Source organism: Lithobates pipiens, unplaced genomic scaffold (genome assembly GCF_037356315.1).
Source record: "Lithobates pipiens isolate NorthernLeopardFrog02 unplaced genomic scaffold, aLitPip1_a1.2 Scaffold_27, whole genome shotgun sequence".
NCBI lineage: Eukaryota > Metazoa > Chordata > Amphibia > Anura > Ranidae > Lithobates > Lithobates pipiens.
In genome coordinates this window covers 120,830,516-120,849,217 of record NW_027507788.1, presented here as the reverse complement: position 1 = coordinate 120,849,217, position 18,702 = coordinate 120,830,516, and the positions used below count along the sequence as shown (strand labels likewise).

Sequence of the window (18,702 nt, the reverse complement as noted above, 5' to 3'; positions counted from 1 at the left end):
TTTTTACCAAAGTCCTGGCAGAAGCCATGGCCTTTCTTCGGCTCCAGGGGATATGTATAATTGCCTACCTGGACGACCTGCTTTTATTTGCAGCATCCCCAACACAGTTGGTCAAGGATCTCGATCTAACCAAAGGGGTCCTTACAGACCTGGGGTGGCTTCTGAACTTGGAAAAGTCCAGCCTGATCCCCTCACAACAGATCCCCTCACAACAGATCTCCTATCTAGGTTTCCTGTTGGACTCAACACTGTTGAGAGTTTTTCTACCAAGAGAAAAGGTACAAAAACTGGACAGTGCGGTGGCCTCTCTTCAGAGCAACCAGCTGGTTTCCATAAGGGTTCTGATGTCGGTACTGGGTCTCCTTACATCCACCCTTCCAGCAGTGCAGTGGGCAGGGCTACACTTTCGTCCCCTACAGACCTTCATCCTAGGGGTGTGGGACCACAGTCAGGAGGCCCTAGACACCCTAGTACATATTCCACACCAGGTAAAGAGATCCCTCTGGTGGTGGAGGAAAGTGACAAATCTGTCGCAAGGTCGTCTGTGGCTCATCCCGATTTTCTCGGGTAGTAACCACAGATGCAAGTGGAAAAGGTTGGGGGGCACATTTGGGTTCCCTTCTAGCCCAGGGCACTTGGGAGGACGGCGAGTTGACTCGATCGTCCAACTGGAAAGAATTAAGGGCAGTGGGACTAGCCCTCAAATTCTTCAAAAAAGAGCTCCGGGGTCACCACATTCAGGTGCGGTCGGACAACTCTTCCGTAGTGGCCTATTTGAACAAACAGGGTGGCATGAGAAGCGGAGCCCTGTTATCTTTAGCGACAGAGATCCTGACCTGGGCCGAAACCTACGCCCTTTCGCTCTCAGCAGTTTTTCTGAGGGGAGAGAAAAACGTGGTAGCAGACTTTCTCAGCCGAAAGAGGCTGAGGGAGGGCGATTGGGTTCTCAACCAGGAGGTCTTCAATCTCATAATAAAGAGATGGGGGTCTCCGGAGGTGGACCTGTTCGCGTCCAAAAACAATGCAAAAACCCCCTGTTTTTTCTCCCTAAAAAGGGGAGAGGGAGCCTTAGGGGTGGACGCTTTGAGCCAGAATTGGCACTTCAGAACTTGCTATGCCTTCCCACCTCCAGCGTTGTTGCCAGCAGTTCTGAGAAAGTTTCAGATGGAAAGCACATCTCTGATTCTGGTGGCTCCACATTGGCCCAAGAGAGCATGGTTCTCAATGCTAAAGCAGTTGGCGGTAGAGACCTCCCTTACTCTTGCCCCCTCGGGACGATCTCCTCTCTCATGGGCCAGTCCTCTGCCCACAGGTACGCCAGTGGAAGTTAGCGGCCTGGCTACTGAGGAGGGTTTATTAAAATCTAAGGGATTTTCACAGAGACTAGTTTCTACCCTCCTGGACAGTAGGAAAAAGGAAACTCGCCAGAGCTATGAAAAGGTCTGGTTGCGTTTCAACAAGTGGTGCGCAGAGAGCTCTTTCCCAGTACGGAGCTCCTCCGCAGTGTTGGAATTTTTACAATGTGGGGCAGATAAGGGCTTATCCATTAGTACCCTTAGGGGTCAAGTATCAGCCCTCAGTGTTTATTTAGAAGTTCATTTGGCTGCCAACCCATGGGTAGTCAGGTTCTTTAGGGCCCTGTCCAGACAGAGACCGGTCCAGGGTCTGTCCTTTCCCAGATGGGATTTATCTTTAGTTTTGCAGAGCTTAACTGGACCCCCCTTTGAGCCTTTAAAGGAGTGTTTTCTGAGAGAGCTTACTCTGAAGACAGTGTTTCTGGTAGCCGTAACAACTGCTAGGAGGGTCAGTGAGATGGAGGCCTTATCAGTCAGGGCTCCCTTTTGCGTTATTTTTCCGGATCGGATAGTTTTAAAGACCGATCCAGCCTTTTTGCCGAAAGTGGCATCCAGCTTTCATAGAAGCCAGGAAATTGTGTTGCCCTCTTTTTGTCCCAATCCCTCCGGTGAGAAGGAACTAAAATTCCATTATTTGGATGTTAGGAGATGTATCCTACACTATCTGGAACTGACCAAGTCATTTAGAAGGTCATATTCCTTATTTGTTTTGTTTTCCGGGGCCAGGAAAGGTTGTAAGGCGTCCCGGCGCACTATTGCTAGGTGGCTCAGAGTAGCCATCGAGCAGGCTTATTTAGTTGCAGGGAAAGAAATCCCAGTGGGTATTAAAGCACACTCCACTAGAGCTATGGCAGCCTCCCAGGCAGAAAGAGCGGGAGCAACGCCAGAGCAGATTTGCAGAGCAGCAACATGGTCCAGCTATTCCACTTTTGTAAAACACTACAGTGTGGATCTGGTGTCGGCAGGTGAGCAGACCGTTGGGCGAAAGGTTTTGCAAGCTGTAGTCCCACCCTAACTGGTAAGTGCTCGCTTATCCTCTCATAGTGGCTGTCCTGAAAGACGATTAGGGAAAATTAGAGTTACGCTTACCGGTAACGTCTTTTCCAGTAGTCTTTCAGGACAGCCCTAGTTCCCACCCGAAAATTGGGGGGAGTCTTACAAAAGACCAGAGCGCAGCAAGATAATGGTATTTGATAAATATGTTATTAATGTGTTCTTGTCTCCCCAGCTGGCCGGAGGTATTCTCGATATAAACTGAGGTCCGGCAGGGGAAGTAAGAATTTATGGGCTGGCGCAGTGTTTCCAGAGGAAGAGGAGGAGTCTATCTCTCATAGTGGCTGTCCTGAAAGACTACTGGAAAAGACGTTACCGGTAAGCGTAACTAATTTTTTTTAAATTTAAAACTAAGCAAGATATTGCCTTTCACATAAACATTCTCCCTGTCAAATATCCCATTAGGATCTTAGGATGTTCTGTTCAAAGAAGACTGGCCGAGGGCCATTGCTACAAGACTGGCAAGAGACCACGCAGCCCATTATGTGCTCTTACAAATTAGTTGCAGCCAAATTTGAGGTCTATGGTTTTCAGTCAAGAGTTGAAAGTTTCATTCATAAGGTAAGTCTTTTTATTACCGATTTGCAGCTTACCAATTCATAGACGTGGTGGCTGCATCTGATTTAGGCTTTTTTTCTTTTCAAATTTTTTTATTAAGATATAAAAGGTAGAATTATACAAACAAACAAGATCGTACAATTGAGAACAGTTGTAACATAAGTATACAGCCAGCGACAACAGTACGAGATTACAGAAAAGAACAATGTAGAACAAATGAAAGTGTCCAAGATCCAATAGCTCTGCCAGAGCGCTGTAATGAAATTTCTACATTGGATCTGGTATAAACCAAGGGGGGAATCCTAACAGGAGACCCCATAGTAGGGTGAAACCACTTAAAGAGTATTTACCCTAATATAGCATAGCATAGTTACAAGAGCAAACATAGAAAGGACTTTAAAGTCAACCAGTAAAAAAGAGGGAAGAGGAAGCGAGGAGCAGAGACAAGAAAAGGAAAAGAGAGAGAAAGCGAAGGAGCACAGGAAAGAAGAGGGACAAGGATGAGACGGCGGGCGACCCAGCGTCCCCAGAGGTTTTAGGGGAGAAGATGCATCCCTAGTTAAGATCTAATATTTAGACTATGGTACTAAGAGATGATGATCAAAATTTGGGGGTAGGAAGTGATCCACCCACGGCTGCCAAATCCTTCTATGAGGTGGGAGTTTATCCAGAATAGTTGCTTCAATTTTGCTATGGATCATAGCCTGGGTGACCCGATTCTTAACTTCGGTAATATGCAGAGCCGAAGACTTCCAGGCTTTCGCAATGGTCTGCTTCACTGCCGTCATTACCTGTAAAGGGAGCCATGTTTGAGGTCGGATAAGCTTGTGGGGTACTAAGTTTAGTAAGGCTATTGCTGGGTCTGGAGATAGGGTGCTTTGTATAAGCCTAGAAAGGATATTAAAAGTTTGCTTCCAGAATTCCGTCACCACCGGACAGGCCCACCATATGTGGAGGTGTGTGCCAGGCTCGTTAAAACCCCGGAAACAGTTTGGAGAGTGTTTGGCACAAACCTGGATATCCTGGCTGGGACCAGGTACCAGCGCATTAGAACTTTATAGTTGGCCTCAGCTGCAATAATATTCTGAGTGGCATTTTTGGTATTGAGCCAAACTCTGCCCCAATCTTCAGGGTCAAGGTTTAGGGAGAGATCATGAGACCAAGAAGTAGCTTACAATGGGAGAGAGTTCGAGTAAGAGGAAAGATAGGAGTAGAGACAGGATATGATACCAGGAGAATGTGGGTCCGTTTTACAAATATTCTCGAAAGGAGTTAGTTGGCCTAGGTCAGTGCATGATTTAGAGGTTGATTGGACAAAGTGGATTATTTGAAGATATCGAAAACACTCTTTATAGGGGAGCTTAGTTTTGGCTTGCAGGGCTGGGAACTTTAAAATTGCGTTACCCGATACCAGGTCACATACTCTAGTGAGACCTCTTTGGGACCAGGCATCGAATAAGGAGGGGTCCGAGTAAGCAGGGGTGAAACTCGGGTGGCCGAAAAAAGAGAGTAAAGGAGAATGAGGAGATTATAATTTATAGGTAGCCTTTATCTTGTTCTACAGCCCTAGGGAGAATCGAGTAATAGGGTTACTAATAGATTTCCTCACTGGAGATGGTAGCCACAATAAGTTCGATATAATCAGAGGGTGGACATCTACAGTCTCGAGGCTGACCCACAGAAGCGTCTCATTGGTCGCATGGTATAGGGCCATTTGGGCCAGTTGCGCTGCGTAAAAGTAAAGCCTGAGGTTAGGTACACCCAGGCCACCTTGCGTCTTATGGCGAAACAGGATCTGCCTGGAGACTCTAGGTCTTGTTGACCACCAGCTATACTTAAAAATACGACTCTGCATAACATGATGGAAATATGGAGGGATCGCGACCGGGAGTACCCTAAAAAGATATAACAACTTGGGTAGCAACGTCATTTTCACGGCCGCGATCCTGCCCAACCATGAAACAGAGTGTTTGCCAGGAGGTCATGAGGGATGTGAGGCTGCATAATGCAGGGAGATAGTTAGCTTGAAACAGCTGGGCAGGGTCACTGGTAAGTTTAACACCCAAGTATGGTATGGAGGATGTGGACCACTGAAAAGGATAATTTTCTCGTAGGTTATGAAAGACTTCCGAAGGCAGAGACACGTTGAGGGCCCGTGACTTAGTTTGATTTGCTTCCAGCCCGGAAACCTGAGCAAATTTATCCAAGAGGTGGAAAAGGTTCGGTAGTGAGGTGTGGGGTGAGGTAATAAACAAAAGGGCATCGTCAGCGAATAGACAAAGTTTGTGCGACATAGAGGCAAGCCCTTGATATTGGGGTCTGCTCTGATTAAGGCCGCAAGGGGTTCTATAGCTAGGGCAAAGATTAATGGGGAAAGAGGACAGCCCTGTCTGGTTCCACGCTGAATAGGGAACCTATCAGAAGCAAAGCCCGAATATTTAACATACGCTTGCGGGTGAGTGTAGAGGGCCTGTACCCATTGAAGAAAGTGTGGGCCGAAGCCCCAACGCTGTAATATATAATGCAAGTAGGGCCAGGATATCGTATCAAAAGCTTTTCGTATGCCCAGCAAAAGGAGGTGCATTGGGATTTTACGAGACCTGGCGATATGTTGCAAAAGAACCACCCGACGTATATTGTCGCAAGATTGCCGTCTAGGGATAAATCCCACTTGGTCCTTATGGACCAGGTTGCAGATGAATTGGTTAAGGCGCAGGGCTAATACTTTGGCTAATGGCTTGATATCCGTGTTTAAAAGGGATATGGGCCTATAGTTAGACCAAAGCGTACTATCACTATTGGGTTTAGGGATCATAGATATAATTGCATTCAAAGTGTCTCTGCCGAAGGATCCATCTTTAAGGAGGGCGTTAAAAGCGTTTGCCAATAATGGGGCCAGGGTGTCAGCAAATTTCTTGTAATATGAGTTAGGCCATCTGGACCGGGTCATTTGTGTGGTTTCAAAGTTCGAATGGCTTATAATATTTCCTGCGAGGTAATCGGGGCTTCCATAACATCCCGGCTAGCGTTGGATAGAGAGGGAATCTGAAGGTCTTGGAATAAGGAATCAGCAGTTTCCATGGGGCAAGGGATGGTAGATTCGTATAGTTTAGCAAGTTTTTTGCTAAACTCTGACACTATTTTAACCGGATTGCTAGTGAGAGTATTTTTACCGACCTTCAATCTGGAAGGTTTAAATGAACGCTCTGGGTTTCTGAGGCGTAATGCTAGGAAGGTGTCAGGCTTGTTGGCCTTAGTGTAAATAGTGTGTTTGAAACTTCGAATAGCTTTATCAGCTGCCTCCGCCAGGAGCAGGTCCAGTTCTAATCTAGCCTTTTCCATGATTAATCTATTATCTGCAGTCGGAGAAGCTTGAAACTGTAATAGGTACCTGTTATAGTTAGCCTCTAAATGTTGTGTTTTCAGGATTTTATCCCTCTTAAGGTGTGTGGCGATAGAGATACATTTACCTCTGATCACAGGCTTGTGTGCCTCCCAAAGGAGGACGGGGGAAATACCCGGGGTGACGTTATGCTGTATATATTCAGCCAGGGCTACCTGGATGTCTAAACAAAATGACTGGTTAGTTAGATGCTTATCATTTATACACCATGTCTTATCCGTAGATTGAGGGATCAAAGATGAAATTGTGGTAATGACAGCTCAATGATCAGACCAGGAGATCGGGTGAATATGGGATTGAAGAAGTATGGGGGAGGATGCAACAGGTACAAATATATGATCAATCCTGGAAAAGGAATTATGGGGATTGGAATAAAACGTGAAATTTTTCCTAACTGGATTACATTCTCTCCAGGAATCAAGTAGGGAGGCCTGTTGCAGTAAAGTGTGAAAATGGGACGAAAATGAACAGTGTTCTGGGGTGTAAGGGGATTTATCCAAATGAGGGTGGATTACCAGGTTGGAATCTCCACATACCAGGAGGGTACCCTTGGAGTGGGCTTTAATCGTTTGGAAAAGGTGGGAAAAGAAAGGAACAGGGTTTTTATTTGGGGCATAATAAGAAATGAGCGTAACATCCGTATCTTGAAGGAGGCCAACCAGAATTATATAACGGCCCTCCGGGTCTTTAATTTCAGAGGTAAGGGTAAAGAGCAAAGAGCGATGTAAGGCTAACAGAACTCCCCTCTGCTTTGTCGCTGCCGAGGCGCTATAGACTTGTGGGTATTTGGAGCTAAATGATTTGGGGGTTCTATGAGAGGAGAAATGGGTCTCTTGAAGTGCAACTATACTGGCTTTCAAGGTCGCAAAAGAACGAAACGCTTTGACTCTCTTGCTTGGAGAGTTAAGCCCTTTTACATTAAACGACAAGATGTTCAGGGGGGTTATATTCGTTCAGGGAAGGAGAAAAGCTCATGTAACCTAGGGGTCGCACAGGTCGCTTGACCAGGGGGGTAGAGAGGGAAAGAGGGAGGAAAGAAGGCAAGGGAATGAAAAGAAAAAAGAGAAAGGAGTAAGAAAAGAAATTCACGTAAGGCATGTAAATGAACCATCAGCCTAATATAAGTCAGACTAAAGACGCCCGACAAGAATGTAAACAGTCTCCCCAGCCCGAAACCAGGTCAGGAAGAGAGAGCACTGGGCTGTAGGGGGGGGGGGGGGCAGTGACAGTTCTCCGCCGTGCACCGGGAGAAAAAAATGTATCAAGTTTGGGATCACATTATATAACCAACAAAGTAACCTTAACATATGAATGAATACATCTATCTAGCAATTATAGTAAAGACATATACATCATAGAGGGGAATCCCTCCGGGGAGGGAGAGAGGGAGGGGAAGGAAGGAAGGGGGAAAAAAAAGGGAGAGGGGAAAGGAGGGAAGGGGAGAGGAAAGAAAGATGGCATAGTCACTACGTTGTTAGAGGACTAAAAACAACAAAAAATCACCAGACAGTAGTGGTATCTTGCAATGAGTAAGAATCCAACACTGAGAGAGAACAGGTTCCAGGAACCTTCCAGGGGGCAAAAGTGGTACCATGGCGTATCACAGACAGTTCAGCGGGGTACAAATACTTTGGGGCTGGTATAACTTGCTGCGGATATGCGCGAGGGGGTACCCTTACGGATTGTGGATGGAAGTGGAGGATCTCGGACATCCCGCTTGGGGGTAGCCGCATAAGGATAAGGTCCTGGGCGGGCCGGGGTGCGTGAAAGGGCAGTGTCCGATTGTTGAACCGGGGGGGGGGGGGGGGGTCAGACGAAGTGCTTCCAGCAGGTTCTGGAGGGCCTCCGGTGTAGTCGATGTATGTTGCTGTCCTTTGTAGGTAAATTGGAGAGCGAAGGGAAAGCGCCGTGAATATTTAATTTGGTGCTGGGTGAGGATTTGCAGCTGCGGCTTCATGGCGCGGCGCTTCGCAATGGGGGGGGGGGGGGGGCAAATCCGTGAATAGCTGGTAAGAGTGACCCTGAAAGGCAAGATTATCCTTATTGCAGGCAGAGGCAAGGAGTTGTTCCTTTGTTTTTAAAAAGTGGAACTTGATAATTATGTCACGCGGGGGCCCGTCCGCTTGACGGCGGGTGAGAGCCCTATTGAATTCTAAATGTTCCGCAGGGATCGATGGCGAAAGTTCCTGTAACAGAGCCAGTGTGAATGCTTGTAAATCATCCACTGATTCCAGAATACCCCGGAGGCGCAGGTTCGACCTGCGGGAGCGATTCTCTGCGTCCTCGAGACGGGAGAGCAGCATGGCATTCTCCTCACGGAGCGATGACTGACTGTTCCTGTGCATGTTCACGGAGAGTTAGCTCCATATCATCAGCCCGAGTCTCAAGATCTGCGGTCCTCTGACCTAATTCTCTGATCTCCCGTGTCAGTTTGTTTGTGATCTGGTCAGAGGTCGTCTTAAGGGCTTTTTAAGCATAGTCTCCATGTGTAACAAGTCAGATTGTGACCTACCTGAAGAGGACAAGTTAGGTGGGTCACCTTGATCAAGAATGTTGTCCTCTTCCTCATCGCTGTGGAGATCTGCCGAATATGAGGGGCTTTCACGCTGCTGTGCTTGAGCCTGTGCTTTCGCCGCCATCTTGGAGGAGGCCCGGGCGAGCGCCTCTTTGATGGGTTTAGGCTTAGATTTGCCTCGGTGGCCGGTAAGGACCATCGCCGGACTAGCTCAGCAGATGCCCGCACCGGTCCCGTCAGTTGTGAGGCTGAGATCCCGTTTCGGAAAGCCAATTAGGTCCCGGGAACATGGCGGAGAGTGCGGAGCTCTAGTGAGGAACGTCCATCACGGAGAGCCTCGCGCATGCGCCCCCAGATTTAGGCTTAGACCCGAAACACAAAAAAATATAAAATAAAAAAAACAAAATAGTTGTCGTTTTGTTCTCTCTCTACTGTTGCTCTTTTTTACTGTATTCTGTTCTGCAATGTTTTATTATGTTTTATCATGCTTGCTTTTCAGCATGTCATTTTTTTATACTTTACTGTTTACTGTGTTTTATTAACCATTTTTCTGTTTTCAGGTGTGCCATTCAGCTGCAGCGCGGATTTATTTATCTTGACAGCAACAGCGTTTGCTCCCATGATACATAAAGCCGTGACTCCAACGCTGCAGGAGGTGATTTCACCAACACAGTTAAAAAAAAAAAAAAAAAAGAGCATATATGCCGAAGCATGGGGCCAGCAGGGGTGGAGGAGCGACTTGCTCCTAATGCCGAGTACATACGGTCGAAACTCCGGAGGCTTGCCCGTGGAAAAGTCCGTGTGTACGCGGCATAACTTTTGTGTGAGGATGCCCCCATGCTTCGGCATATATAAATTGTGCATGTATGCCCATCATTAGAAATGGGTGGATGAAGGGAGGTATTCTAATGGTGGACATACCCATCGATCAATCTTTTTTTCGTTCAGCCAACAGGCTGCATGAAAAAAAAATTACAATATATGTCCAACAAGGACCAGCAACATACTGGTTTGTTGCTGGACTTTGAATGGTTATACCAGAATGATGCCTGCAGTTTTGGGTATCATCTTGGTATCATTCTTTTCAGCCAGTGGTCGGCTTTCATGTAAAAGCAATCCTAGTGGCTAATTAGCCTCTAGACTGCTTTTACAAGCAGTTGGAGGGAATGCCCCCCCCTCCCGGATATAAACCGCTCCATTGGGAAATTGTGAAAGCATTTTATCACACCGAACGGTGTGGTCAGATGCTTTGAGGGCAGAGGAAAGATCTAGGGTCTAATCCCAATTTTTTTTTTAGAGTACCTGTCACTACCTATTGCCATCATAGAGGATATTTACATTCCCTAAGATAACAATAAAAATGATTAAAAAAAAATAAATAAAATTAAAGCAAAATAAAAAAAATAAAAAAGCGCCCCTGTCCCCCCCTGCTCTTGCGCAAAGGCGAATGCAAGTGTTGGTCTGGCGTCATATATAAACAGCAAGTGCACCATGCATGTGAGGTATTCCCACGAAGGTCAGATCGAGGGCAGTAATTTTAGCAGTAGATCTCCTCTGTAAATCTAATGTGGTAACCTTTTAAAGGCTTTTAACAATGTATGTAGTTTGTCGCCACTGCGCGTTTGTACGCAATTTTAAAGCATGTCGTGTTTGGTATCCATGTACTCGGCCTAAGTTCATCTTTTTTAATTCATCAAAAATGTGGGCAATATAGTGTGATTTAGTTCATTAAAATTAAAGTGTATTTCTCCCCAAAAAAAAATATTTGAAAAATCGCTGCGCAAATACTGTGTGGAAAAAAAAATGCAACACCCACCATTTTAATCTGTAGGGCCTTTGCTTTAAAAAAATATGTTTGGGGGTTCAACATAATTTTCTTGCAAAAAAAAAAGTTTTCATGTAAACAAAAAGCATCAGAAAGGGCTTTGTCTTCAAGTGGTTAGAGTGGGTGATGTGTGACATAAGCTTCTAAATGCTGTGCATAAAATACCAGGACAATTCACAACTTTGTGCAAAAAAACAACGTTTGTAATATTCCTGCAACTTGTGGCAAAACATAAAATATTCCGTGGACTCAACATGCCTCTCATCAAATAGCTTGGGGTGTCTACTTTCCAAAATGGGGTCATTTTGGGGGGGGGGGGGGTTGTGCTATTTTGGCATTTTATGGCCTTTGAAACTGTGATGGGTAGTGAGGAGTGAAATCAAAAATTTGCACCCTAAGAAATCCTGAAGGCGGTGATTAGTTTTCGGGGTGCCGTATGTGGCTAGGCTCCCAAAAAGTCCCACACGTGGTATCCCCGTACTCAGGAGAAGCAGCAAAATCCATTTTGGGGTGTAATTCCACATATAACCATGGCATGTGTGAGCAATATATCATTTAGTGACAACTTTTTTGTAAAAAAAATGTTTTTGTCATTATTCAATCACTTGGGCCAAAAAAATATTCAATGGGCTCAATATGCCCCTTAATTTCCAAAATGGGGTAATTTGGGGGGGTTTGTACTGCCCTGCCATTTTAGCACCTCAAGAAATGAGTCCTAAATTAAAAGCTGTGTAAATTCCGTAAAAATGTACTCTAGTTTGTAGACGCTATAACTTTTGCGCAAACCAATAAATATACGCTTATTGACTTTTTTTTTTTTTTTTTAACCAAAGATGTGGCTGAATACATTTTGGCCTAAATGTACGACTAAAGTCATGAGTTTATTAGATTTTTCTTATAACAATAAGTAGAAAATATTTTTTTTTTCTTTCTAAATTTTCGGTCTTTTTCTGTTTATATCGCAAAAAATAAAAATCGCTGAGGCAATGAAATACCATCAAAAGAAAGCTCTATTTGTGGGAAGAAAAGGACGCAAATTTCGTTTGGGTACAGCATTGCATGACTGCGCAATTACCAGTTAAACAGTGCAGTGCGAAATTGTAAAAAGACCTCTGGTCCTTAGGCTGACAATTGGTCCGGGGCTTAATTGGTTAAGGATTAACAAGCCACACTATATTTATTTTTAGTTTTTTTGAATTTAATATGAATTTAATATCAAATTAAAATTAGAAGTTGTCATTCAAAGCACGCGCCCCCTGCTCAGTCACGGCCTGCCTCTGGCGCGCACCCCCTGCTCAGTCACAGGCTGAACAAACTATGGAATACAGGCACAGTGTATCTGCAGTGTTCTATAACCCCACCCCCACTATCAGGAAGAAGAGATGCATGGTCACATGACAGAAATTTTTAACCTTGTATGAAAGATCATTTCTGAATCTAAGCAAAAGCAATTGTTAGGAACTGTAATAAAAGGTGTTTGTAACATTGTGCACAACTACTTTACCACTTTATGGGTAAGGCCAGGTTCCCACTGGTGCAACATACGGCTCCGACTTTGGGAGCACGTGACATGTACAAATCAATGGTTCCCTATGAAAGCCATCTTAAATGGTTCAACACAAGTTGGTCCGACTTTAGAAAAAGTTCCTGCACTACTTGGGTCCGGCTTTGGTCCCTTTTTCAGCCCATTTAATATCATTGAAGTTGGATCTGCGTCCTAACCATCCGACTTGTGATATCCGACATGATTACAGCAGCAGGAAAAGGAATTTGTCACACTGGGATTGTTTCGCTTGGTCAAAGGACAAGTCTGACTATCTCAAAATCGGAGCAAAGTCGTATCCTGTTCATTCAAGTCGGATGGAATTAGGACGGATGTTGCAAGGCAAAGTAGGATGACAGTTATGTTGTACCAGTGTGAACCCGATCTCGTGTAGTAATATGTTTGTTTTTTTGTTTTTTTTAATACTCCCTTGATGGTTGGTTGGTAAACTGCACATCCTATTGGTGGCTCTAAATATTAGTAGACATCCTGTTGCCTTCAGAAAAGCATTCTTAGTTTTTATCATGTTAATCAGGTAATTTTAAAGTGTTTTAAGGCTGTATGAAAATACACTGTAGATCTCTAAACCCAGTCCTGGATAGACCTGATTTGCCAAAAGGGATTTTTAAATATCCATTTCAGATCTTAAAGTGGTAGTAAAGGCAGAAGGTTTTTATCCTAATGCATTCTATGCATTAAGATAAAAAGCTTTCTGTGTGCAGCAGCTGCCCCAGCACCCCCTAATACTTAGCTGAGCTCTGTCTCTATCCAGCAGTGTCCAGGAGTGCCTTGGCCGTCAAGGACTCTCCCTCCTTATTGGCTGAGACACAGCAGGGGCGCCATTGGCTCCCGCTGCAGTGGAAATGTAAGCCAATCAGGAAAGAGATGGGGGCGGGGCCATACCATGGCTCTGTCTGGACACAGGGAGCTGTGAATCTGCTTGGGTGCCCCTATAGCAAGCTGGATGGAGGAGCCAGGAGCACAGACGGGGGGGACCTGAGAAGAGGAAGAAGTAGACTGTCATGTGCAAAACCACTGCACAGAGCAGGGTAAGTATAACATGTTTATTTTTATAGAAAAAAAAAGACTTTACAATCGCTTTAATCACTTCAGCCACGGACCATTTTGCTGGTCAAAGACCAGACCACTTTTTGTGACTCTGCACTGCATCGTGGCTCCCAAACAAAATTGGTGTCCTTTTTTTCCCACACATAGAGCTTTCTTTTGGTGGTATTTGATCACCCCTGCGGTTTTTATTTTTTGCGCTATAAACAAAAATAGAGTGACAATTTTGAAAAAAACGCATTATTTTTTAGTTTTTGTTATAATATATAAAAAAAAAGTTTCCTCAGTTTAGGCCTATACGTATTCTTCTACATATTTATGGTAAAAAAAAATTGCAATAAGCGATTTATTGATTGCGCAAACCAAAAGTTATAGCGTTTACAAAATAGGGGATAGTTTTATGGCATTTTTTTTTTTTTACTAGTAATGGCGATCAGCGATTTTTATTGTGACTGCGACATTATGGTGGACACATCGGAAATTTTTTACACATTTTTGGGATAATTGTCATTTATACAGTAATCACTGCTATATAAATGCAGTGATTCCTGTGTAAATGGCACTGGCAGTGAAGGGGTTAACTAGTGGGTGGCAGTGTAGGGGTTAAGTGTTCCTAGGGGTGTGTTACTAACTGTGGGGGGGGCTGGGCTTTCATTTAATGAACACTGATCTCTGCTCCAATCCCATGGAGCGGAGATCAGCGTCACTAGTTGCTAGGCAGAATGGGGAAATGCTGTTTACAACAGCATTTCTCCATTCAGCCTCCCCGTGAGACGATCGCGGGTATGCCCGCGGCGATCGAGTCTTTGGGGCCCGCGACCGGACTCACGGGGTCCCGACCGATATGCGAGTGCGCCGGCGGCGGCGCGCTCGCGATGGCAGGGCGGCAATAAAGATTTGGACGTACCTGTACGCCAATATGCCTGCCCGTGCCATTCTGCCGACGTACATCGGCGTGTGCCGGTCGGGAACCGGTTAAGTAGACCTCTACTGTGATATCGAACAGCTGGGATAGACTGTAAGGCCCCTTTCACACTGGAGCGGTGCTGGCATTGGCGGTAAAGCGGCGCTATTTTTAGCACAGCTTTACCATCGTTTTAGCAGCGGTATTCGGCCGCGCTGCACCATTGATTTTCAATGGGTAGCAGCGGTGAATACACCGCTCCTTTACCGCTCCGTAGATGCTGCTAGCAGGACTTTTTTTTACCATCCTGCCAGCGCACCACTCCAGTGTGTAAGGATCCGTTTTTTTCAGGCGCTATACAGGCGCTATTTTTAGCACTGTAGCATCTGAAAAACGCCTCAGTGCGAAAGGGGCCTTAAGGTTTCTGCTTTCCACAGCAGCACATTTATGTTGTATTTTATTATTGCTGTATTTTACTGACAATCCAGCAGTATGGCACAGGTTCTGATTGGTCAGGATTTAAATCACTGGTTTTGTTCTGTAATGACATTTGAGCTTGGATGAATGCACTATGAATCCATTATTATGGCTACAACAATTATTACATTTAAATTACTTGGGCTTTGATTTTTAACTGTTAGAAAAAATGTATTATGCTTAATTTTGTTTTTTCTTTCAGAATATCAAAGATATACTGTTCGCAGGACACAGAGAAGCTGTGGCTTGGATGGATGAATGGTATGGTAAGTGTAAATTGTTTTGCTTTATGAAAGAAATTGCTGCTTCACTTATGTTTTATTCAAATCATTTTAACCTAAAACTATTAAAGTATAAAAGCAAAGGTACCCTGTGTACATTTACAGTTTAAGGCTTATTTACATCTCTCATATATACACAAATATGGATCTGTTAAATGAATATTTAACGTGTTTTGGATTAAATAGAATCTTGGTCTTTGCCTCCTTTCATGGTGTGTACAATATTTAGCTGTGTTTTACGGGATGTACATATTGAAAAGCAACTTTTTGTTTTTTTTGTTTTGTTTTTTAAATACATGATTTTCACTTAGATTTCGGTTTGAGGTTTAGGCTTGCAGTTTAGGAACTTGGTTCTAAATGCAAGTTCTAAAGGAGTTCTGTTAAAGTGATTTACAGATGCATCAGAACCCACTAGACTACCCTTTCTCTCCTGCATGTAAAAAATATAAGTTTGGTGGTGGTTTTTGGTTGATAAAGACTGATCTAGAGAGGTGCTCTATAATGCATATCCCTGAAGTGCCGCATTTTGCTAATGGTCAGTGCAGAAGGGCTTTTTTTATTTTTTATGGTCATTGGAAAAGAGCTACTGATGGTGGTTCTCGGTGGAAAAAACTCCCCTCACAGCTAAAAGGATAATTGGAAACCATGAGAAAAGCAGAAAACACTTAAGGAACCTCTCGCAACCTCTGGAGGAACCCTGAGAAAGTTTGCTCTATATCCTGCTTTAACAAAAAAGGCATCTTGGCTATTTAAAAAAAACATGTAAATTGCCCTTGAACCATGATCAGGCCCAGTCAGGCATACCTGCTATCTCCCTTTCTAAATTCTGTTTATCATGGTGTGGCAAAATGTCTGTATGCTGAAATTCACGCATGGAATTGATCATAGCAATTACACGTCCTTAAGCTGGCCATAGATGGAACGAAATTCAACCAGTTCAACAGGGACTGGCTAAATTTCGATCCCTCTATGGCCATTTCTGCTGGATCGATGGAGAATTTCTACTCGATCAGTGCATGCAGCCAATCTGCTGTAGCTCTGATCAGTGTATTTTGACAGTGGAGGAGTCCCACTGGCAGAATACAACAGTGCAGCGGGGAGGATTCCTCTATCCACTTTACTTGGATGTGGTTGTTTTACATATCTGGATAGAGGAATCCTCCACTGTCAGAATACACTGATCAGAGCTACAGCAGATTGGCTGCATGCACTGATCGAGCAGAAATTCTCCAGCATCGATCCAGCAGAAATGTCCATAGATGGATCTTTTACATTATTTGAAAAAAAAATCTATGGACAGCTTTCCTGTATGGGCTATAGAACCGGAACTATTTTTGTTGCCTTTTTAACGCATAGTTCTCTGGGGGTCCATTTACCATGTATTAAATGTTTGTAAAACAGACTATACATCATATAGTGGGAAACCAAATAGCCATAAAGTATCAGTTTGAAAATATAAACTTAAAAATAAAATAACATTGACTCAAAAACAGTAATAGCTAGGTAAGCTATGGGTATTTTTACAGCTTTTATTTGGTAAAGATTTTTCTCATTTACTATACTCGCAACAAGTCGACATCCATAATAAATATAAACTGTTCTGAAGGGGAATATCAATATGCTGTACTTTAAGTCATTGTAGCGTCAAATTCTCAGCACATTTGCTGGTTACGACCCCTCCCAAATACTGGCCTGAGTCAGTGATGTGCAAGAGAACTGCTGCAAAACATTGCACAGAGCAGGTAAGCATATGATGTTTGTTTTTTTGTTTTCTAATGCAATCTTTACGATCACTTTTAGTAGACCAGGTTTTAGTGCGGCTATTATTTGTTTTGTTTTTTTGTTCAAATGGGATCATTTAAGAAGTCCCGTTTCACGCAGGCGCCTCTGTTCTGCGGAATCCGCTTTCTCAGCGGGGGACTGCTCCGCTGATCCCTCCTGAGCAGGCAGATGGCAATTCCATCTCCACTTACTGAGAAGAGATGGACAGTTCGTCTTCCCTCTATGGGGAAATTGGATAAAATCGGACCACTTGTCCATTTATCATCCAATCCACCAGACAGAAGGAAATTAGGCCCTCCATCCATCTGGATTTGGCAGAGAGGATCGGATCGGAAAGCAGTAGGTGTCAGCGGATATGTCACCACTGACATCCGCCGCTCCATAGAGGTGAATAGAGTGTCCGATCAGGTCTCCTTGACAAACTGACAGACGGACCTGATTGGACAGCCCATGTGAAAGGGGCCTAGCTGTGCACAATTAAGTGGTACGCTGTTACCCATGTCTTCAAAGGCTGATTTTGCTCTTATGATTCTATTACTGGCTACAACTCGTCAGGAACAGGGTGACTAAAGTGCCGTGCAACTAAAGTGCCGTGCAAGGTTTTATGTATTTTTTTTTTTTAACAGGTTGCATTGTCACTGACCTACCCTTTTCTTGAAAGAGCAAATTAGTATTATGCTTTGGTTATAACAATTTAATATCATATTTGTATCACAGGTATGTCTCTAGAAGATGTGCGGAAGTTTGAACGAAGACTTCAGGAAGAAACAAATTGCAAAGTAAATTCCCAGAAAAAGTCTGCAGGTGAGCACAATTATATGGAGAACATTTTAATAGACTGAGGCAGGGTTAGGCTGCATTGTTTTCGCTGTCTGTGCATTCCTGTCCTAAGAACTACTGCTCCCTTCAATTTTTATCCTGATGTCACAGGGACAGGAAGTGAAAGGCAAGTCTCCTATAATTGGGATCATGGCTAAAAATAAAAACCAAGCATGTAAGATTACATTTTTTTTTTTTTTTTTTTTTTAAATGGTAATGTAAAGCAAAGGTGGTGATTGCAGTTTCCTATGCTATGCCATCTAGCAGTACATGTGAGTTGAGGCTGTTGTATCATCTGTATGGCAGCTTCTCTTGTGTCTTGGTTCTACAGCAAACCATAGATAGCAGCTGAAAAATCTGTGTAAAAATACTTTGCTTCCAGAAGTTAATCAAAATAAAGTGTGTAATTTTGCCTGGGTCAGATTTGTTGGAGATTAGACATGTGAAGGTAATGCCTCATGCACATTGGCCCTCCTGTATTTAGCTTTTCTAAACACTGGAAAAGTTATCTAAGAATATTAAACAATGTGTATGCTTCCAAAATAACTTTAACCTGTGTTTTAAATGTGTATGATGTAGATCAAGTTTAAAACATGGTTACATGCATTTACATTTGTTCAGCCATCAGTCCCACATCAGCACTAATTATCAAGTGTATAAACAGAAGACCATAGGATGCATTCAGATCCATTTAGGAAGGTTTGCTTTTTGAACCCGAAGGCTCTATTTTGATGCTGGTATGCATGAGGCCTAAGGTTGATATATGCTTAATGACCAGGATCATCGTAAAAACCATTGTATTTAAATACATCAGCAGAGCCACCTATAAAGGGCCAGTAGTATGCACAGTGCAGACACTATTGCATTGCACAGTGACGTAGTGATGGCGTCCTCACTGTTCTTCCACTATCCAATGAGCAGGCTAGGGATGGGTCAGTGATCAAAACGTATTTCCTCACAGGGAGAAGTAGGAGTTCTCCAACCTGACTCTGCTGGTTGTCAGGGGTTGCTTGATTTAAAGACTGACCTAATGAATATAAACTGTTGTAACTATGGGCAAAATCAAAAATAACATAGCATGTAGTTTGTCACTATAATTTATTTTCTTACATCAGGGGACAC

General features: G+C 43.8%; 1 protein-coding gene across 1 annotated transcript in view; it reads left to right on the top strand.

Annotated features, from left to right (window-relative positions):
* LOC143934101 (cytoplasmic phosphatidylinositol transfer protein 1-like) overlaps positions 1-18,702 on the top strand; it is a 223,820-nt gene that overhangs the window by 172,195 nt on the left and 32,923 nt on the right. The window contains exons 7-9 of the mRNA XM_077457416.1: positions 2,814-2,969; positions 14,901-14,964; positions 17,479-17,565. Of these exons, the coding sequence (XP_077313542.1) occupies positions 2,814-2,969; positions 14,901-14,964; positions 17,479-17,565 (307 nt within the window). The remainder of the gene's footprint in view (positions 1-2,813; positions 2,970-14,900; positions 14,965-17,478; positions 17,566-18,702) is intronic.